The 23109-nt window shown below is 49.6% G+C and overlaps 1 protein-coding gene across 1 annotated transcript in view; it reads right to left on the bottom strand.

Moving 5' to 3' along the window:
• LOC134007357 (nck-associated protein 5-like) overlaps positions 1-23109 on the bottom strand; it is a 92894-nt gene that overhangs the window by 49259 nt on the left and 20526 nt on the right. Inside the window, exons 4-5 of the mRNA XM_062446772.1 lie at positions 7734-7797; positions 921-1054 (exon numbers count right to left, since the gene is read on the bottom strand). Coding sequence (XP_062302756.1) covers positions 921-1054; positions 7734-7797 — 198 coding nt within the window. The remainder of the gene's footprint in view (positions 1-920; positions 1055-7733; positions 7798-23109) is intronic.

The following is a 23109-nucleotide window of genomic DNA, read 5'->3' as shown; positions in this document are numbered from 1 at the left end:
ACTGAATCCTAGGGACATGGTAATCCACTGAGGAACAGGTATGTTACACATACACACACACACATGCACACACACAAACACAATCACTCACACCCACACACACACACTCATATGCAAGTACACACAGTACATTTGCACACACTCTCAATCAAGCAAAAACAGATTAACAATCCAAAGGAGACAGAGAGTCTGAGAGCTGGCCATCTTGTTTATGCACAGCCTGAGTGAAGCCTGTCTTTAATCAGCTTCTGTTCAGAGGCATTGAGAGCGTTTCTCCTGTAGTCTGCTGGCTCCAACAGACCACATCCCCCACCACGTCACCAGCAGGACCAGGGGACACAACACACCAGCAGGACCAGGGGACACGACACACCAGCAGGACCAGGGGACCAGAAACACCAGCAGGACCAGGGGACCAGAAACACCAGCAGGACCAGGGGACTAGAAACACCAGCAGGACCAGGGGACACGACACACCAGCAGGACCAGGGGACTAGAAACACCAGCAGGACCAGGGGACTAGAAACACCAGCAGGACCAGGGGACACGACACACCAGCAGGACCAGGGGACCAGACACACCAGCAGGACCAGACACCAGCAGGACCAGGGGACCAGACACAGATCATTTAGAAGGTACTGTGGGAATAACTGAGTGCAACATCACAAAATAAATAATAATGTATCGATCCACTTAAGAGGTGGGTTTATCCCAAGCAACATTACAGGGGATTTGGACCTAACATAGAGCTGTTCCCATTCAGCCAGACCACAGTCCAGCTCAGCGCAAACAAGTGGAACCAAAGAGGATTAGCATGAACCAAACGTCTCTCTTATAACCTTTCCTCAACAACCAGCTATGCTCGTTGGTGTTACTATCGACCGGTGTCGTGGATGCGATAACCATGGCGAGGGGGTTACCTGGAGACGTGCTGCTGTAAGGAGACCATCTGAGCGCGCTCCAGCTGGGAGTCCTCCATCGCCTCCCCCAGATGTCTCTCGCTGCCCCCCCTGCGGTGCCGCTCCTCCTCCAGGGCGCTCAGAAGCTTCTCTCGCTGCCGGGACAACAGAACACAGGAAGTAGCTCTTCAGAGGCTGCACATCCAACAGGAAGTTTGCTTCCTGCATGGTCATGATCCGACTTGGGTGCTGAAGGTTGAACCATCGTGAAGGTGGACGAGGGGTGGGTCTGCAGGAGCTGCCATGTTTGGACTACTCTGACTTAGAGCTCAGAGACTCATCTTGCCACTACACACGTTCACACACGCACAACAGCACCCACACAACACCACCAGCATACAAGCCAACACACACTCAGGTCAGCAGTCTGCTCTCACCGAGAACCTTCCCTCCAGCTCTGCAGTGCTCAGGGCCTGAGCACTGCCCCAGTATACACACACGTTCCTTTACTGTACACATCCACACACACTCTCATACACCAACATTTACTGTACACATCCACACACACTCTCATACACCAACATTTACTGTAAACATCCACACACACTCTCATACACCAACATTTACTGTACACATCCACACACACTCTCATACACCAACATTTACTGTAAACATCCGCACACACTCTCATAAACCACCATTTACTCTGAAAAGCCACACACAATCTCATACACCAACATTTACTGTACACATCCACACACACACTCATACACCAACATTTACTGTACACATCCACACACTCTCATACACCAACATTTACTGTACACATCCACACACACTCATACACCAACATTTACTGTACACATCCACACACTCTCATACACCAACATTTACTGTACACATCCACATCTACACACTGATAGTTCTGACAGTGTTTCGGCGGTCAAAGTCATATTAAAGGTTGAGGTGAATCATGATTGGATGCGTCTATGAGCTACGTGTTCTATTCCTAGCCACCCCTGTCTGGTCAATCTCTGTCAATAACAATGTGTTGTTCCACCAGGCTGGTCTTAATGACAGGGAGGTTAGGGATTGGCTGGTCTTAGTGACAGGGAGGTTAGGGATTGGCTGGTCTTAGTGACAGGAAGGTTAGGGATTGGCTGGTCTTAGTGACAGGGAGGTTAGGGATTGGACACAGCCAACTGTCTGGCTGGGCGGTTGGCTGGCTAGATGACTGGCTGGCTGGCTGATTAATTAGCTGTCTGACTGACTGACTGATTAGCTGGCTGACTGTTTGGCTAGCTAGTTAGCTGACTGACTGACTGATTGTCTGACTGGCTAGATGTATTGACTTTGCAAAGCAAGAGTCTTGCCTATTGTAAGTCTATAATTATGACCACCAAGATGCTTCAAGGTCTGAATTGAAGCATTAGTTGCATGGTGCTTAATGACATATAATTATCACTCAGTCACATTTAATGATCAGACAGACATTGTTGAAGTCTGGAAGTCATGACACTTGACATCAAGTTGTGTTGCTTCAGAAACCTGCTTCTGTTTCCTTCTCCTACCTCAGAGTGGCATTAGCTCAACTTGCTAATGGTTAAAAATATTAAAAACAAATTCTAATTGAGAAATTAAAACCTTTCTTTTCTTTCTAAATTTGACATGACAACAGCCCTACAGCGCCATCCAGTGGCTGCCTGGACACAAGATTGTCCAGTGCTACAAGCAGGCAATGCTGTGTGACTAAATCCCACACACATTAAACTGTCTATACCAGCATCGCTGTAAAGATAAATTGTTCCAGCGCTGTGCTGGAACTGTGCAGGAAATCAAGTCAAACAGGCGAAACAAGGAATACAACTGCATCCACCAAATCACTCCACCAGACGAACACTAAACACAAACACTAAACATGTTAACGACGAGGTAGTGCAGAGTAACACTGTTTCTCTCCTGAACCAATACACCTGGACTACACCAGGACTTGGACTAGACATAGACCTGCATCTGGACTAGACATAGACCTGGTCTAGATCTGGACTAGACCAGGAGTAGACTGAACCAGGACCTGGACTAGACAAAGACCTGGACCAGACCTAGATCTGGACTAGAGGTCTGCCAACACCTGAGCTCATCACCCTACAGGCCTGGGGACACGGTGTTCAGACCTCGTTTAGACAAACAGCTGATCTTCAGAACAAATTCAGAACAGACTTAACAAATTAACAGAACAAATTAAATCTTGTTGTACGGAATATTATCATGCAGGTGTCACAAACACTGACGATGCAAAGGTCCCGAAATACAACACCATTTCACAGCTGGTAAATTCTGATATTATTTTGCCAGTTTGTTGCGAGCAGTCATATTCCCTGATTAAACACCTCTGGAACAGAACTATAAAGCGTCCAGATGTCTCCCCTAGCCTGGAAGCAGAGGTGTAAGTGATACTGTTCAGTGATTTGGTGTTTTGACAGAAGGGCAGTAATGTTGTTTAACAGGTCTCCCTCCCACACACATCAGACACAGCCAAGAGCTGTTATACCACCACCCTCCTTTACAACAAACGTTACAAGGAAAGCAGTATGGCTTTTGTTCCATTTGTTAATTTTTGTGTTTAACTCAAGTCTCAGGGCAGCTCAATCCAGCTCAACCCAGCGTCTCCTGAACAGGGCCAGACCTCCCCAGACATCACAGCTCAGGGATTTACTGTTCTAACACTTTACATTCAGGAAAATAAGGCTTGCGGGTGATAGCCAGCATATTAACGTCCACAAGCTCTCGTGTTTGTGGGGGGTCAGATGGCTGAGTGGTTAGGGAGTCGGGCTATTAATCAGAAGGTTGTTGGTTCGATTCCCGGCCATGCCAAATGACATTGTGTCCTTGGGCAAGGCACTTCACCCTACTTGCCTCGGGGAGAATGTCCCTGTACTTACTGTAAGTCACTCTGGATAAGAGCGTCTGCTAAATGACTAAATGTAAATGTAAATGTGGTAAATACATCACTAGCCTCTGTTTTCACACAAGCAGCGACGGGGTAAGAATCCATCATTTTAAAATGAAAACTGCTGAAAGCTGAAGAAACATTCACTCCTTTCTCTGAGCAGGGATGCATTGTGAATCCTAGCAGGGTTGCATTGTGAATCCTAGCAGGGATGCATTGTGAATCCTAGCAGGGTTGCATTGTGAATCCTAGCAGGGATGCATTGTGAATCCTAGCAGGGTTGCATTGTGAATCCTAGCAGGGTTGCATTGTGAATCCTAGCAGGGATGCATTGTGAATCCTAGCAGGGATGCATTGTGAATCCTAGCAGGGATGCATTGTGAATCCTAGCAGGGATGCATTGTGAATCCTAGCAGGGATGCATTGTGAATCCTAGCAGGGTTGCATTGTGAATCCTAGCAGGGATGCATTGTGAATCCTAGCAGGGATGCATTGTGAATCCTAGCAGGGATGCATTGTGAATCCTAGCAGGGATGCATTGTGAATCCTAGCAGGGATGCATTGTGAATCCTAGCAGGGATGCATTGTGAATCCTAGCAGGGATGCATTGTGAATCCTAGCAGGGATGCATTGTGAATCCTAGCAGGGATGCATTGTGAATCCTAGCAGGGATGCATTGTGAATCCTAGCAGGGATGCATTGTGAATCCTAGCAGGGTTGCATTGTGAATCCTAGCAGGGTTGCATTGTGAATCCTAGCAGGGATGCATTGTGAATCCTAGCAGGGATGCATTGTGAATCCTAGCAGGGATGCATTGTGAATCCTAGCAGGGATGCATTGTGAATCCTAGCAGGGATGCATTGTGAATCCTAGCAGGGATGCATTGTGAATCCTAGCAGGGATGCATTGTGAATCCTAGCAGGGATGCATTGTGAATCCTAGCAGGGATGCATTGTGAATCCTAGCAGGGATGCATTGTGAATCCTAGCAGGGATGCATTGTGAATCCTAGCAGGGATGCATTGTGAATCCTAGCAGGGTTGCATGGCGTTGGGAATCTGCACTTCCGTCTTCCTCCTATAGATGTCCATCTCCCCCTAAACAAGACCGTCCCTACAGCTCCACCAGCAGATACCTCTGCCAATTGACATGTCAGGTCAAACCTTCACACAATCTGTTCTGTTTAATACCCTCTAAACACTCTGCTTGATTGATTTGCATGACCTTGAGCCGCCCTGTTCCCATAGTCAGGAAGCCGTGTGTGTGGCTGCTACCAGTTTGAAGCAGAAGTGTGTTGATCACAGCAGGACAGAGACCCAGTAGTAGGCCTACTGATGGTACAAATACTGCTTATAGAAAGTACAGCATAAGACCAAGGATCAGAAGCACTTTACCAGACACAGTGCACAGTAACCACATCTCAGCTACCAGACACAGTGTAAAGTGTGTGTGCTAGTGTGTCTGGCTGTGTGTGTGTGAGCTAACTCGATAATCTCTTCATTAGACAGTAAAACCTCAGTAGGAGCTCTTGGAGAATCAAAGGCTGGGAGAGTCTCTCTGGTCCTCTTTACACGCACACACACACGCACGCACACACACACACACAGACATACAGACGCACAGACATACAGACGCACACACCAGGGACTGTATGCACAGTGCAAGTCCCACATTCATAAATTAAACATAGAGATGTCTGTACTGAAGAAGGTTTAGACACATAGGTTTTTAAATATTTTTAAATTTAGGTATGATAAAGCGTTTACAAACTCACTCGAGAGGACCTGCTCTACTGTTCATGTTGAATCCTGCTAGATAAATGCTAGAAGCCCCGAAGCATGGTCTAGCTCCGCTCCTCAGCCTCTCTGAAGTGTGGTCTAGGGTTAGGCTTAGATCTAGTCCTGAAGTCTAGGGTTAGGGTTAGAGCTAGTCCTGAGGGTTAGGGTTAGAGCTAGTCCTGAGGTCTAGGGTTAGGGTTAGAGCTAGTCCTGAGGGTTAGGGTTAGAGCTAGTCCTGAGGGTTAGGGTTAGGGCTAGTCCTGAGGGTTAGGGTTAGAGCTAGTCCTGAGGGTTAGGGTTAGGGCTAGTCCTGAGGGTTAGGGTTAGAGCTAGTCCTGAGGGTTAGGGTTAGAGCTAGTCCTGAGGGTTAGGGTTAGAGCTAGTCCTGAGGGTTAGGGTTAGAGCTAGTCCTGAGGTCTAGGGTTAGGGCTAGTCCTGAGTGCTAGCTCCGCCCCTCAGCCTCTCCTGCAGGATCTCCCAGATACGGAGCCCAAAGGCAATGTCCCCCTGCATCCCCCTGCTTCCTGGGGTCCCCCTCAGCTCAGCCCCCCCAGCCCCCTCACAGCCCCCCCACAGCCCCCTCACAGCCCCCACAGCCCCCTCACAGCCCCCCCAGCCCCCTCACAGCTCCCACAATCCCCCCACGGCCCCCTCACAGCCCCCCCACAGCTTTCATACAAACTGAGTTTATTTTTCCATGTTGTTTAGACAGCTGTCCCCACAGGTCGTAATCTCACCCACCGTTTTAAATGGTCAGTCAGCTAGCCAGGAGAGGAGAAACTCTAATTCAGACAATGAGGACAGGCTTCCACTCGTGTGATTCTGAGGGCTGAAAGCTTCTGGTAGACTGGTCTCACGACCCAGCCAGCCAGTCAGCACGTGTGTGTGTGTCGTGCAGTAACATGTGTGTGTCGTGTGAGAGTGCAGTAACGTGTGTGTGTTGTCTGAGAGTGCAGTGTGTAGTTCTGAGGCGCCAGGGTGACCTTGGGGTGCTGCCTACATTCCTAGGAGACACTGTGGAAATCAATATCACACAAGCTCCTCTCTCTCCCTCTCACACACACACACACACACACACCAGGCTGGGAAACGAAGCAGAAGACAAGGTGGACACTCAGGGTGGTGGAGTACGGGCCTGATTCAAACCATATTCAAGTCATTCTGTGTTCCGTGTTAGGCACACCTGTGATGCTGATAGTTATGGATCAAACATCTTGTTCTGTTCCAGCTCTCCTCAACAGAGCAGCTGTGATGAAGGCAGGAGAGTAACTCCTCACCTCGTCTCTCTCCCACCACACTGATCTCTCTTTGTCAGTTGGTCAGCTGGTCTCTCTTCTCTCTCGGCCACTCCACAACAGAACTACTGCCCTCTGCCTGCCTGTCCAGACCCCTCCTCTCCTGAGTTACACAACCAGACTAACATAAGACCTGGACCCTGCCCTTCAGCCTGCAGTCACCAGGCAGCACCTCTGGGTGACCCACCCAGGTACCAGCTAGATACCAGCCCAGGTACCAGCTAGATACCAGCCCAGGTACCAGCTAGATACCAACCCAAGTACCAGCTAGATACCAGCCCAGGTACCAGCTAGATACCAACCAAAGTACCAGCTAGATACCAGCCCAGGTACCAGCTAGATACCAACCCAAGTATCAGCTAGATACCAGCCCAGGTACCAGCTAGATACCAGCCCAGGTACCAGCTAGATACCAGCCCAAGTACCAGCTAGATACCAGCCCATGTACCAGCTAGATACCAGCCCAAGTACCAGCTAGATACCAGCCAAAGTACCAGCTAGATACCAGCCCAAGTACCATCTAGATACCAGCCCAGGTACCAGCTAGATACCAGGTTGGACAGCCACGTGAGAACTCTTAAACTGAGCTGTAGGTTTATGGCAGAACACACAGATACACAAACAAACACATACACACACAAAAAAAACAACACTCTTAGGAATGGCTTGTGTGTGTTAATAGACCATGGGTTAGTGTGTGTGTGTGTGTGTGTGTGTGTGTGTGTGTGTGTGTGTGTGTGTGTGTGTGTGTGTGTGTGTGTGTGTGTGTGTGTGTAAGAGACAGAACAGTACAACATAGAATTCAACTGTACCATTGTTCCTTCACTTTTGCTCCGTGCAACTTCCCTCTGCAAGCGAGCCACTGCCAGCTTCTCTCTGGACAAAAGAAGAGAGGGGGGAGTGGGGGAGAGAGAGAGAGACAGAGAGAGGAGTAGAGAGAGAGAGAGAGAGTGGGAGGGTGAGAGAGAGGAGGAGAGAGAGGGGGGAGAGAGAGACATAGAAAGGGAGAGAGAGAACAATAACAAAGAGTGAATAGCTGATATTGGGTCACAGTCAATTCAAGACTGTCCCTGTTGAAGAAACCTTAAGGTTTACATTCGCTTTAACTACACACACACACACACTTACTGGTCCAGCAACACACTCACTTTAACTACACACACACACTCACTAGTCCAGTGACACGTTCACCCAGAGTGAGGGCATCAGAGTGAGGGCATCAGAGTGAGGGCATCAGAGTGAGGGCATCAGAGTGAGGGCATCAGAGTGAGGGCATCAGAGTGAGGGCATCAGAGTGAGGGCATCAGAGTGAGGGCATCAGAGTGAGGGCATCAGAGTGAGGGCATCAGAGTGAGGGCATCAGAGTGAGGGCATCAGAGTGAGGGCATCTCCCTGCTGATGAGAGGCCACTTAGTACACATCACACATCCTCCTCTATAGATGCTCCCACACTGACAACACTACCTGTCTCTTTGACAGAACTTGTCTGTCTGACAACTCATCTACAGATACCTGTCTGTCTGACAGAACCACACCAGGTGAACCCAGACCAGGAGATCTCAGACCAGGAGATCCCAGACCAGGAGATCTCAGACCAGGAGATCCCAGACCAAGAGACAGACAGCTCAACACAGTCTGCCCACCATCAAGAATCCCAGCCAGCTCCCTGCTCCGCTGAGGGAACCTAACCTTCACAGTGTCTCATCACGGAGTACACCTCAAACCAATATATTCTTCCCAATCTAACCTGGAGAAACTCATTTCTCTGTAGCTACACAGTACAGTAGCTGCAGTACAGCTTGCTACAGTACAGCTAGCTACAATACAACTAGCTACAGTACAGCCAGCTACAGTACAGAAGCTAGCACTGTTAGCCACAGTGACTAAAGTTGTGAGAGATGTGGTATGTGTGTGTGTGCTTTAGTAACAAACTGGTGAGTGGCGTCACATGAACTTGTAGCTCAACTAAGCCAGTGACTTCTGGCTCACTTTTTGTTTTGCTAAGCAAGGCTGGTCTAGATGTGTTGCTAAGCAAGGCTGGTCTAGATGTTTTGAAGTCTTTGTTATTGTTCAGTCAGACGTGTAAGAGGTTAAGTTTCAGATCATTTCTGTACAGATATATAAGAGGTTAAGTTTCAGACCACTTCTGTACAGACATGTTACAACGCCGGGGAAACATGAGCCAGCCCCAGAAAATTGTTGCCAAAAATAGAAGCAATTTGACATTCTGTGTAAAACATAATTATAGTAATTGGTACATATTTAACCGGCAGTCAAAACAGTGAAGTCGTGAACGGCAGCGTTTGTGTCCAGGTTCAGATTCTCTGGCAGGACGTGAGAAGGGTTCAGGTTCAGATCCTCTGGCAGGACGTGAGAAGGGTTCAGGTTCAGATCCTCTGGCAGGACGTGAGAAGGGTTCAGATCCTCTGGCAGGACGTGAGAAGGGTTCAGGTTCAGATCCTTTGGCAGGACCTGAGAAGGGTTCAGGTTCAGATCCTCTGGCAGGACGTGAGAAGGGTTCAGGTTCAGATCCTCTGGCAGGACGTGAGAAGGGTTCAGATCCTCTGGCAGGACGTGAGAAGGGTTCAGATCTTCTGGCAGGACGTGAGAAGGATTCAGATCTTCTGGCAGGACGTGAGAAGGGTTCAGATCCTCTGGCAGGACATGAGAAGGGTTCAGGTTCAGATCCTCTGGCAGGACGTGAGAAAGTTCAGATCCTCTGGCAGGACGTGAGAAGAGTTCAGATCTTCTGGCAGGACGTGAGAAGGATTCAGATCCTCTGGCAGAACGTGAGAAGGTTTCAGGTTCAGATCCTCTGGCAAGCGTGAAAAGGATTCAGATCCTCTGGCAGGACGTGAGAAGGGTTCAGATCCTCTGGCAGGACGTGAGAAGGTTCAGATCCTCTGGCAGGACGTGAGAAGGTTCAGATCCTCTGGCAGGAAGTGAGATGGTTCAGATCCTCTGGCAGGAAGTGAGATGGTTCAGATCCTCTGGCAGGACGTGAGAAGGGTTCAGATCCTCTGGCAGGACGTGAGAAGGGTTCAGATCCTCTGGCAGGACGTGAGAAGGGTTCAGATCCTCTGGCAGGACGTGAGAAGGTTCAGATCCTCTGGCAGGAAGTGAGAAGGTTCAGATCCTCTGGCAGGAAGTGAGATGGTTCAGATCCTCTGGCAGGACGTGAGAAGGTTCAGATCCTCTGGCAGGACGTGAGAAGGTTTCAGGTTTTCACACAAGTGGAGTTCAGGAGGGGCTTCAGCGTGAAGTCATGGGACATTTGCATTTCAATCACGGACCACTTTAAACATTTTGCCGATCGGTTCGGTACTAACCAGTTGCAGCTGTGTAAACCTGCCTGGCATCTTGACAGAGTTCAAATCGCTCATGTCTTGAACACAACCAGATACACATTCTCACTAACACATTCACACACTGGGCAGTATTGGGTATGTAGTTTAGTTTTTTTCTCTTGTATTTTCCTATTTAGTATTGGTGACTTGTTTTAGATTATTATTTGTTCATTCCTAGATAGTTAAGTGCCTACTACTACTACATACATACACAACCAGACACACAAACACAGACACACACAACCAGACACACAAACACAGACACACACAACCAGACACACAAACACCCAGACACACACACAACCAGACACACACACCGACACACACAACCAGACACACACACAACCAGACACACACACAACCAGACACACACACAACCAGACACACACACAACCAGACACACACACAACCAGACACCTCCCTACACCTCAACATCACATGGTTCCCACACCACACACAAGCTGCTGCAGAGACAGTCAGAAAAAAATTACAGAGACTTCAGATCCAAATAACACAAACATCCTCTCTCTGCCTCTCTCTCTCTGCCTCTCTCTCTATTTCTCTCTCTCTGCCTCTCTCTCTCTGTGATCTTCCTCTAGTCATGTGGAGCCACGTCAAAGTGTTCCAGCAAAGACAGGATCTGAAGGGGGGTCAATCCCTCTGAGAGACAATATGCTGTGTGTGTGTGTGTGTGTGTGTGTGTGTGTGGGCAGGAGCGAGACAACCTGAGCTGACAGGCCTGGCCTGGCCTTACAGGAGCGAGTGTTTGAACTGCATGCTGGGAAGCTGCTCTGTTGTTGTTTGTTCAAACATGACGCTGGTGAGTGGATGGGAGTAAAACAGAGAGAAAGAGAAAGAGGGAGGGAGAGAGGAGAGAGGGAGAAAGTGAGTGTGAGAGAGAGGAGAGAGGGAGAAAGTGAGTGTGAGAGAGAGGAGAGAGGGAGAAAGTGAGTGTGAGAGAGAGGAGAGAGGGAGAAAGTGAGTGTGAGAGAGAGGAGAGAGGGAGAAAGTGAGTGTGAGAGAGAGGAGAGAGGGAGAAAGTGAGTGTGAGAGAGAGTATAGGGGGTGCACTGTGGAGGAATAATGAGTGCTACCTCAGCACAGCCATCAATAATAGACAGGTGTAACGTGATGAGGTTTTCTCTGGAATAATCACAAAGGACATGTGACTGCAGGCACAAAGGACTTCTCAAGCTCTGCCATGTCACCAACCAGTCACCACCTGCTGCCCCCACACACCACCAGAACACAGGAACACCACCTGCTGCCCCCACACACCACCAGAACACAGGAACACCACCTGCTGCCCCCACACACCACCAGAACACAGGAACAACAGCTTTTAAACCGTAACAATAAAAAGCTCAAAAGGCACATTCCTCATCTTCTGACACCACTAACCAGTTTCTGACTGGGCATGGAATGTGCTGCTATGGAGGGTGGTGTGTGTGTGCGGTGTGTGTGTGGAGGGTGGTGTGTGTGTGTGTGGAGGGTGGTGTGTGACAGCAGGCCTTCCTGGGACAGGAAGGCAGAGGTCACAGGCTAGAGAACACACTAACCCCTGACCCTTGGACCAACACACGAGAAATACACACACACACACATTATCACCCATACACACACATACTATCACATACACACACATACATGCCAAAACTAACGCTCACTCCCAGAAGAGATGTTTTTATTGAGGTGCTCTCACTGCTACACATCCACACCAGGAAGGTGTCATCATCTGCACATTCTGTCCATACAGACGGTGTGTGTGAGTGTGTGTGTATGTGAGAGAGTGTGTGTGTGAGTGAGTGAGAGTGTGTGTGTGTGTGTGTATGTGAGTGTGTTTTTAGAGAACACTACTGTACACAAGACAGTCAACAAATGGAATCGGGCTTAATCAAAAGGTTGCCGGTTTGATTCCGGCCGTGCTAAATGACGTGTCCTTGGGCAAGACATTTCACCCTACTTGCCTCGGGGGAATGTCCCTGTACTTACTGTAAGTCGCTCTGGATAAGAGTGTCTGCTAAATGACTAAATGTAAATGCAAATGCTTTTCATTTACTCACAGGCTAAACTTTGTCCGTCTGTCTGTCTGCACATCCCAGCCCTTTGTAGTTCTCTGTTGTGCTGACTCATGGCCCACTGGGTGATGCCACGCCCCTCTGGCCGTTTGACTCTCATTGTCAACGCGGCATTTCAGAGGTGTGCAAACACCACGCTTTCAGCCCCACTCACATAAGCCAGGCCTCACAAACGGCAAACACTGGCTTTCAGGGGTCAACAGTCTGTCTGTCTGTCTGTCTGTCGAAGAAAGAATGTCTCACAACAGACCGAGAGGAGAGAGAGAGGAAGAGAAACAGAGAGAGAGAGGAAGAGAAACAGAGAGCAAGACAGAACCAAAACAGAGAGCAACAAAGCAACAAAGAGAAAGACAAAGAAATAGAGAGGAAGAGAGAGAGAGAGAGAGAGACAGAGAGAGAGAGAGAGAGAGAGAGAGAGAGAGAGAGAGAGAGAGAGAGAGAGGTGATCTTCCACAGAACTCGGTCCAGTGCAGCTCTGAGCCAGAGCTCTCTGAGAGGAAGATCCCTGCCTGTAATCACCCACAGATTTACGACGCAGGGAGGGGGAGCTGAAGTCTGTTGACATTCCCAACCCCAGCAGACCTCAATATAAAACCTCACTCCTTCCAAAAATCATAAATGTTTTTTGCTAAGAGTCTGTGAACTGTGTTTGCTGTTTTTAGATCAGCGAGATGCTATTCAGGAGAGATAGATTCAAGCTGAATCTAATTTCATGCATTTTTCCCCTGTGAAACTGTCCTCTCTCTATCTGCTAAGCTCTAAGTGGACGACGCAGCATGGAACAGCACAGCCTCAGTAACACAGCCTCAGTGACACAGCCTCAGTAACACAGCCTCAGTAACACAGCCTCAGTGACACAGCCTCAGTAACACATCCTCAGTAACACAGCCTCAGTAACACAGCCTCAGTGACACAGCCTCAGTGACACAGCCTCAGTGACACAGCCTCAGTGACACAGCCTCAGTAACACAGCCTCAGTAACACAGCCTCAGTAACACAGCCTCAGTAACACAGCCTCAGTAACACAGCCTCAGTGACACAGCCTCAGTGACACAGCCTCAGTGACACAGCCTCAGTAACACAGCCTCAGTAACACAGCCTCAGTAACACAGCCTCAGTAACACAGCCTCAGTGACACAGCCTCAGTGACACAGCCTCAGTGACACAGCCTCAGTAACACAGCCTCAGTAACACAGCCTCAGTAACACAGCCTCAGTAACACAGCCTCAGTGACACAGCCTCAGTAACACAGCCTCAGTAACACAGCCTCAGTAACACAGCCTCAGTGACACAGCCTCAGTAACACAGCCTCAGTAACACAGCCTCAGTAACACAGCCTCAGTGACACAGCCTCAGTAACACAGCCTCAGTAACACAGCCTCAGTAACACAGCCTCAGTGACACAGCCTCAGTAACACAGCCTCAGTAACACAGCCTCAGTAACACATCCTCAGTAACACAGCCTCAGTGACACAGCCTCAGTAACACAGCCTCAGTAACACAGCCTCAGTAACACAGCCTCAGTGACACAGCCTCAGTGACACAGCCTCAGTAACACAGCCTCAGTAACACAGCCTCAGTAACACAGCCTCAGTGACACAGCCTCAGTAACACAGCCTCAGTGACACAGCCTCAGTAACACAGCCTCAGTGACACAGCCTCAGTGACACAGCCTCAGTAACACAGCCTCAGTGACACAGCCTCAGTAACACAGCCTCAGTGACACAGCCTCAGTAACACAGCCTCAGTGACACAGCCTCAGTAACACAGCCTCAGTGACACAGCCTCAGTAACACAGCCTCAGTGACACAGCCTCAGTAACACAGCCTCAGTGACACAGCCTCAGTAACACAGCCTCAGTGACACAGCCTCAGTAACACAGCCTCAGTGACACAGCCTCAGTAACACAGCCTCAGTAACACAGCCTCAGTAACACAGCCTCAGTAACACAGCCTCAGTGACACAGCCTCAGTAACACAGCCTCAGTAACACAGCCTCAGTGACACAGCCTCAGTGACACAGCCTCAGTGACACAGCCTCAGTAACACAGCCTCAGTAACACAGCCTCAGTAACACAGCCTCAGTAACACAGCCTCAGTGACACAGCCTCAGTAACACAGCCTCAGTAACACAGCCTCAGTGACACAGCCTCAGTGACACAGCCTCAGTGACACAGCCTCAGTAACACAGCCTCAGTAACACAGCCTCAGTGACACAGCCTCAGTGACACAGCCTCAGTGACACAGCCTCAGTAACACAGCCTCAGTGACACAGCCTCAGTAACACAGCCTCAGTAACACAGCCTCAGTGACACAGCCTCAGTGACACAGCCTCAGTGCAACAGTCTCAGTAACACAACCTAAACCATCTGACAAGGAGCAAAACGGCCATCACAAACCCAAGGAATGCTGCTGGAGAAAGAACACTCCTGTGGGGACAGGCTGTCTCCACACTCAGCAGGAAGCTGGATACAGCAGGCAGGCACATCTGCCTCTTCCTACTGTTTGTAAGTGGTGTCAGTGCGTCAACTCTTACTATCTTGAGAGAGACGACCCATTCCACAGGAAAGACGCCAAGAAGGTAAACATGCTATGGTAAAAACCAGGAGGCTGGGGATGACACAGTGAGCATGCTGCCATCTGGATCGAACAGGAGACCAAGACCCTTCCTCTAAACAAGCTCAGTAAAATCACCTCGGGTGCAAGGCCGGCCCACCACAACCAGGGTGGCAGGAGGAGGAGAGGAGTCCTCTGTGAGACAGGAGGAGGAGAGGAGTTCCTCTGTGAGACAGGAGGAGGAGAGGAGTTCCTCTGTGAGACAGGAGGAGGAGAGGAGTCCTCTGTGAGACAGGAGGATGAGAGGAGTTCCTCTGTGAGACAGGAGGAGGAGAGGAGTTCCTCTGTGAGACAGGAGGAGGAGAGGAGTTCTTCTGTGAGACAGGAGGAGGAGAGGAGTCCTCTGTGAGACAGGAGGATGAGAGGAGTTCCTCTGTGAGACAGGAGGAGGAGAGGAGTTCCTCTGTGAGACAGGAGGAGGAGAGGAGTCCTCTGTGAGACAGGAGGAGGAGAGGAGTCCTCTGTGAGACAGGAGGAGGAGAGGAGTTCTTCTGTGAGACAGGAGGAGGAGAGGAGTCCTCTGTGAGACAGGAGGAGGAGAGGAGTTCTTCTGTGAGACAAGAGGAGGAGAGGAGTTCCTCTGTGAGACAGGAGGAGGAGAGGAGTTCTTCTGTGAGACAGGAGGAGGAGAGGAGTTCTTCTGTGAGACAGGAGGAGGAGAGGAGTCCTCTGAGACCTCTGGCGGTTTTTAAGAGCTCCCACGTGCTGCTTCCTCAAAGAGACATGCCTCGCAAGCCTGGAGAGGAATGCATTCAGAGCACTACTGGGGTGAATGGCCAGCAAGCTGAAAACAGCTTAAACATTAGAAACAGCAGAGAGAGCCGAGGCAGCAGAGGCAGCAGAGGCAGCCAAGGCAGCAGAGGCAGCAGAGGCAGCAGAGGCAGGGTTGTGTCTAACCCCAGTCTGTTGTATGTAGAGATGGAAGAATCTGCTCCACCACATTTGGATAAAAGTATCTGCTAAAGAAACACATGACTACCTTCTGCTATCAGAGGGAGAAGAGGCCCCACAGAGGCTGTGGAGGCCGGAGAGGACCGGGGTCCCCCTCCAGATTGGAGGCCGGAGAGGACCGGGGTCCCCCTCCAGATTGGAGGCCGGAGAGGACCGGGGTCCCCCTCCAGATTGGAGGCCGGAAAGGACCGGGGTCCCCCTCCAGATTGGAGGCCGGAGAGGACCGGGGTCCCCCTCCAGATTGGAGGCCGGAGAGGACCGGGGTCCCCCTCCAGATTAAAGGCCGGAGAGGACCGGGGTCCCCCTCCAGATTGGAGGCCGGAGAGGACCGGGGTCCCCCTCCAAATGAAACTGAGCGGAGGGGAGCGCTCCCTGCTGAGACAAGAACATTCCTCAGTGTTTCAGTCTGACCTGAGAGCACACAGCAGCATCACACACAGGGACAGGGAGGCCCAGCGGAAGCAGAGAGGAGGGGGAGAGGGACAGAGGGGGGGAGAAAGGGAAAGAGAGAGATAGAGTGAGGTGGGGATGGAGAGAAGGAGAGGAAGAGAGAGATAAAGAGTGATGGAGCAGAGGAGAGATTTGGAGACTAAAATAAAGAATGACAACAAACACACTATCATGAAACCCCCTAACCATCCCTCTCTAAACACAGTTAGCCCTAACCCCATCATGAAACCCCCTAACCCTAACCCACTCTTAACACAGCTAACCCCCACCCTCTCCAAACACAGCTAACCCTCTCCCTCTCCAACTGAGAGGTTGTTTGGATCTCAGATGGATGCCCTCTGTTTGCTTCCCAGCCATGTGGACGAGGCTTAGTGGGGACTGAGTGAGGACCGCCTGGCAGGTTGTTAACTCCAGCATCTGACTGCACTGTCCATTACTGATCCCATCACTGCTGGCTTACCAACACACCAACTTCTGACATCACTCTGTCCAGCGCTAAGAGGATTACTACAGAGTTCGGGCCATGTTGGAGATTCATATGCACGTAGCATTTATATCCCAAAGTATCCTCAATATATGTTCTCTCATGAAAAAACTGAAAACTGATTACTGGCCGCATGGGAACCCAGAATTACAGTTGTAATTCCCTCAGCTCTAATCCCCCTCCAGTAGTTCTGTGTTTAATCCCCCAGGTAGTTCAGGAGCTGGCCAGCAACATCACATCAAACCAGTGAACATTTATTTTATCAGCAGCTAGCTGCTAGCAATACTGTATTAGCAGTACACAAAGTCAGAGCCCATCACTGTAAATAAGAATTTGTTCTTAATGATCTTGCCTGGGTAAATAAAGGTTAAATAAATAAAAAATTACTGTAAAAGTACTGTAGTAGCAGTGCTGTATTAGCAGTGCTGTAGTAGCAGTGCTGTAGTAGCAGTGCTGTAGTAGCAGTACTGTAGTAGCAGTGCTGTATTAGCAGTACTGTAGTAGCAGTGCTGTAGTATCAGTACTGTAGTAGCAGTACTGTAGTAGCAGTGCTGTAGTAGCAGTACTGTAGTAGCAGTACTGTAGTAGCAGTGCTGAAGTAGCAGTGCTGTAGTAGCAGTGCTGTATTAGCAGTACTGTAGTAGCAGTGCTGAAGTAGCAGTGCTGTATTAGCAGTGCTGTAGTAGCAGTGCTGTATTAGCAGTACTGTAGTAGCAGTGCTGTAGTAGCAGTGCTGTAGTAGCAGTGCTGTAGTAGCAGTGCTGTAGTAGCAGTGCTGTAGTAGCAGTGCTGTAGTAGCAGTACTGTAGTAGCAGTGCTGTAGTAGCAGTGCTGTAGTAGCAGTGCTGTAGTAGCAGTGCTGTAGTAGCAGTGCTGTAGTAGCAGTGCTGTAGTAGCAGTACTGTAGTAGCAGTGCTGTAGTAGCAGTGCTGTAGTAGCAGTGCTGTAGTAGCAGTGCTGTAGTAGCAGTGCTGTAGTAGCAGTACTGTAGTAGCAGTGCTGTAGTAGCAGTGCTGTAGTAGCAGTGCTGTAGTAGCAGTACTGTAGTAGCAGTAGCAGTGCTGGAACAGCTAGCTAATGACAGTACAGAGAAAATAGTCATCTTAATCTGACCCAGGGAAGGGGAGTTGGGGGCAGGGGGGTTCCAGCACACACTCATCTCTGTTAGTGACCCAGGGAAGGGGAGTTGGGGGCAGGGGGGTTATGCTACATCCCAGCACACACTCATCTCTGTTAGTGGTCCTGCCTCTCTCAGAACCACTGGGCCCCAAGTCTCCATGTTATCAAATCCCAACCAGCGTCCCAATTAAAGACGCTGGTTTGAGACCGGTACCGTTGCCACTAGCAACAGCCCTGCGCCGTCAAGCATTTTGTCACTGAGCAACACCGTCAATGAAGAAGCACTGTGCTCAGATCATCACCCGTCCCTGACAGCAGAAGCGGTTCTGGGGTAAACATGAAAAGGGTTCTCTGGTTCTGGGGTAAACATGAGAAGGGTTCTCTGGTTCTGGGGTAAACATGAGAAGGGTTCTCTGGTTCTGGGGTAAACAAGAGAAGGGTTCTCTGGTTCTGGGGTAAACATGAGAAGGGTTCTCTGGTTCTGGGGTAAACATGAGAAGGGTTCTCTGGTAGAACTAATTGCAGGGTTCCCTCCACTAGAGAACGTCCAGCTGGTCTCAGGGCCCATGCCTCAGCAGGTCAGAGAAGGAGAACCTGATGAGGACGATCAGACGAACATCTAACAACTTTACCATGCTTCAGATACACCAACATACTACACACACCTGACTGAACTAGTCACAACACTAACATACTACACGCACACACACACTCCCGGCTGAGCGACGTAGTCCCACTAGCAGCGGCTGTGTGCCTAGCTGACGGAGGTAGTGTGGTGTTCTTACCCAGCCTGGGGTGGAGCATTCTGGGGCTGTTCACACAGAGTGCATGGTAATCCTGCTCCGTCTCTCTCTTTCTCTTCCGCTCCCTCTGTCCCTCTCTCCTTCTCTCCCTCTCTCTCTCCCGCCTGATAAAGTTTACATTCACAAGGCAGCCCAGCACTCTCCTTCTCTCCCTCTCTCTCCTTCCTTCCCCTTTCTGGCGTTCTGTCTCTAGTCTGTTGCTCGCTATAGCTCTAAATGCAATCCATGTCTCTCTGTTTCTCTCTCTCTGTCTCTGTTTCTCTCTCTCTCTGTTTCTATCTGTGTTTCTCTCTCTTTTTCTCTCTCTGTGTCTCCAGCTGTAGTCTTGCCTGCACCGTCCTCCTCTCATCACATACACGTTCCCTCTGCGCTGTGTTTCAGCCTGCCCCGCTCTCTCTCTCCCCGCTCTCTCTCTCTCTATCGCCCTCCCCTCTCCCTCTCTCTCTCTTCCTCTCTCTCTCTCTATCGCCCTCCCCTCTCCCTCTCTCTCTCTCTCTCTATCGCCCTCCCCTCTCCTTCAGCTCTCCCTCTCTCTCTCTCCCTCTCTCTCTGTCCTGGCTGCGGGAGGGTGAACATGTGTTCAGGAGAGCTACTGTCTCTGGAGGAGCAGCTCTCTGGGGTGGAGCCTGTCAGAGGGGGAGGGGTGCCGGGATGTTGGTGTTGCTGTGTGTGTGTTCATGTGTGTGTGTGTGTGTGTGTGTGTGTGTTGGGGGTCAACTCCACTGTGAGGACGTGAGCTGGCAAGCGGCACTCAGCTTGTGATGATTCTCTGACTGAAGCTCTTTTCATGGTGGAGAGAAAGAGAGAGAGAGAGAGAGACAAAGAGAGAGTGAAAAAAAAGAGAGAGAGAGAGACAGAGAGAGAGAGAGAGAGAGAGAGAGAGAGAGAGAGGAGAGAGAGAGAAAGAAAGAAAGAGAGAGAGGAAAGAGAAAAGAAAGAAAGGAGAAAGAGAGAGAGGAGAGAGAGAAAGAAAGGAGAAACAGAGAGAGAGAGAGAGAGAGAGAGAGAGAGAGAGAGAGAGAGAGAGAGAGAGAGAAAGGGGAGAGAGAGAGAGAGAGAGAGAGAGAGAGAGAGAGAGAGAGAGAGAGAGAGAGAGAGAGAGACAGAGAAAGAGACAGAACATTTATTTTTTCTACCGATTATTTGGCAACATTAATAATATACCAACTTGAACAATAATAACATGGATACAAGTTGTACACCTGTGTGGTGTAATTACACTTATGTATATGTTTAACTACCGTGTGTGTCTCTCTGTATGTGAGTGTATGAAATATAAGTATATATAAGGCCATGATTTATATTGATTAATATTTCTGTAATTCTACTGTTGCTTTGGCAATATGAACAATTGTTGTTTTCATGTTAGAGAGAGAGAGACAGAAAGACACAGAGAGAAAGGAAAGAGAGAAAGAGAGAGAGAGAGAGAGAAAGAGAGAGAGAGAGAGAGAGAGAGAGAGAGATGAGAGAGAGAGAGAGAGAGAGAGAGAGAGAGAGAGAGAGAGGAGAAAGGACCCCCGCTCCGGCCCCCCCCCCCCCTCCCGGCCCATCTGCTGTGATCACCATCAGTCTCAGCTGAACGGCTGTGACAAACGCAGCTCTGAGCAGGGGGAGAGAGAGGGGAGAAAGGGGGGAGAGAGAGGGGAGAAAGGGGGGTTCCTTCTATTGTCTCCTCCCTAACAGGACGTGTCAGTAAAAGCGGGGGCGGGTCCTGGGGGTGTGAGGGGAATTAAAGGGGTCTTGAAGACTAAGCCTTCAGCTGAGAGGACGAAGAGAGCCGGGAACCAATCAGAAGCCCTCTGCCCCACATTCACCGTACTAAATGAACAATTACGCTAATCACACAAGCCATTTGTAGCTCACACACACAACAGGGGACAGAGCTGACACCTCTTGCTTCTTTTAGAGCAGAGTGGAGGTTAGATGTACTGTAAACACACACGTGCACACACACACGTGCACACAGCACGCACGTGCACGCAGCACACACGTGCACAAACGTGCACGCAGCACACACATCTACTTTTTGCCACGTCAGCTCATGTTTGTATTATTGGATTGTCTTGTATTACCACAGAGAACAACATTCATCACAATAAACACTCAGGAAGTCTCCTTGATTGTGATTAGGTTGACTGGGACAGAAACATCATGCGTCCAGATAATGAGGTTTATTAGAAGAGCAGCCGTCTGATCTGCATACGGGCAGAGAGCATCTGGCCAATCAGCTCACAGGGTCCCTCACGACACAAAAGATGAATGGAGTCAGCCGTAACTAGGGCACATGTAGCATAATCATGAAATATTAAAGAAAGCTCTTTCCTAATTGAATAAACAGAAGCAGGGAGACACTGAGTGCTGAATCCCTGACATGGAGGACTGGGACTCCAGAAGCTCCTCCCTCACTGTGTCTCTCCCTCGCTCTGTCTCCCCCTCTCTCTAGTACACATGGCTAGAAGTAAAGAAGCTGACATTACAGCACATTCATGACCAGTTCATTCTGCCAGCGTCTAGGTGTGTGTTCTTAGAATGTTGCTGATAACACACACACACACACCTAGGGCCTCCGAGACGATGAGCTGATTCACCCTCAACTCTTCCTCACCCTAACCCTCACCTCACCCTAACCCTCACCTCACCCTAACCTCGTCCCTCACCCTCACTCTAACCTCACCCTAACCCTCACCTCACCCTAACCCTTACCTAACCCTAACCCTAACCCTCACCTCATCCTAACCCTATCCCTCACCCTAACCCTCACCTCGTCCCTCACCCTCACCTCACCCTAACCCTCACCTCACCCTAACCTAACCCTAACCCCATCCCTCACCCTAACCCTCACCTCGTCCCTCACCCTCACCTCACCCTAACCTCACCCTAACCCTCACCTCGTCCCTCACCTCACCCTAACCCTCACCTCGTCCCTCACCTCACCCCTAACCTCACCCTAACCCTAACCCTCACCTCGTCCCTCACCCTAACCCTCACCTCGTCCCTCACCCTAACCCTCACCTCGTCCCTCACCCTAACCTCGTCCCTCACCCTAACCCTCACCTCGTCCCTCACCCTAACCCTCACCTCGTCCCTCACCCTAACCCTCACCTCGTCCCTCACCTCGTCCCTCACCCTAACCCTCACCTCGTCCCTAACCCTAACCCTCACCTCGTCCCTCACCCTAACCCTCACCTCGTCCCTCACCCTAACCCTCACCTGCTACCACCTGTGGAATGAGGTGGTAGCCACAGGCGCAAATGAAGGTGGTCATTAGCAGTTATACAACCCCAACCCTAACACCACGCTGAAACTCTCTAAGCTTACAGAAGATCATTAGCTAGACAAGAACAGAGTAAGAGTCTCTGAAGATGGAGACTCTTACCTCCCTCACCAGCTTTAAGCGCCAACTGTCAGAGCAGCTCTCAGATCACTGCACTTGTACATAGCCCACCCATAAACAGCCCATCTATCTACCTTATCTCAATATTGTATTTATTAGGGTTATGGTTATTAATTAATAATTATTTATTTATCTTGCTCCTTTGCACCCCAGTATCTCTACATGCACTTGTATCCTCTGTGTTTAATTGTTATATTGTAATTACTGTAACTTTTATGTTTTGCTTATTCCATGTGTAACTCTGTGTTGTATGTGTCGAATTGCTATGCTGTATCTTGGTCAGGTCGCAGCTGCAAATGAGAACTTGTTCTCAACTAACCTACCTGGCTAAATAAAGGTGAAATAATTTTTTTTTTTAAACACACAGGGCAGAAATACCTCCACAGCCCCTGACCTGTATTACACTTTTACATTCAAATTATTTTATCAAATGCTTTAATCCAAAGCAACGTACAGAACGTTCAGCAGACCCAGGATCAGAAGTGTGTAGTTCTAACAGTGTTTCAGTGGTCAGAGTGGAGGGAAGGTCTGTAACAGTGTTTCAGTGGTCAGTCTGTGTGTGTGTGTGTGTGTGTGTGTGGGGGGGGGGGGGGGGGGGGGGGGGGAAGGTCTGTATTCATGATCACGTTAACTTCAGTTAGCATTAATTTTGGGAAGAAAGAAATGTGTACTGTTCCCTCCAACTGTTCCCTCCAACTGTTTTGAGGAAAAAAACAACTTTTTATTTGAAAATGTCGGCTGCTCCAATTAGAATGGTAAAATACGATCCAAAAAATGCTTGCCTCAGACCGGACCTCTCTCCTCAGAATCCAGGCTGTGATTGTATGACTGATCTGCATGTTTGTATGTTTGACTGCAGCTTCACTACGTCTGGAAGAGCAGAGAAAGAGAGGAAAGAAAGATAGAGGAGGAGAGAGAGGAGAGAGATAGAGGGAGGAGAGAGAGAG

The sequence above is a fragment of the Osmerus eperlanus genome, chromosome 21 (genome assembly GCF_963692335.1).
Source record: "Osmerus eperlanus chromosome 21, fOsmEpe2.1, whole genome shotgun sequence".
Classification (NCBI taxonomy): Eukaryota; Metazoa; Chordata; class Actinopteri; order Osmeriformes; family Osmeridae; genus Osmerus; species Osmerus eperlanus.
Note: the sequence above shows the minus strand (reverse complement) of the source record. Positions and strands in the feature narration are given on the sequence as shown.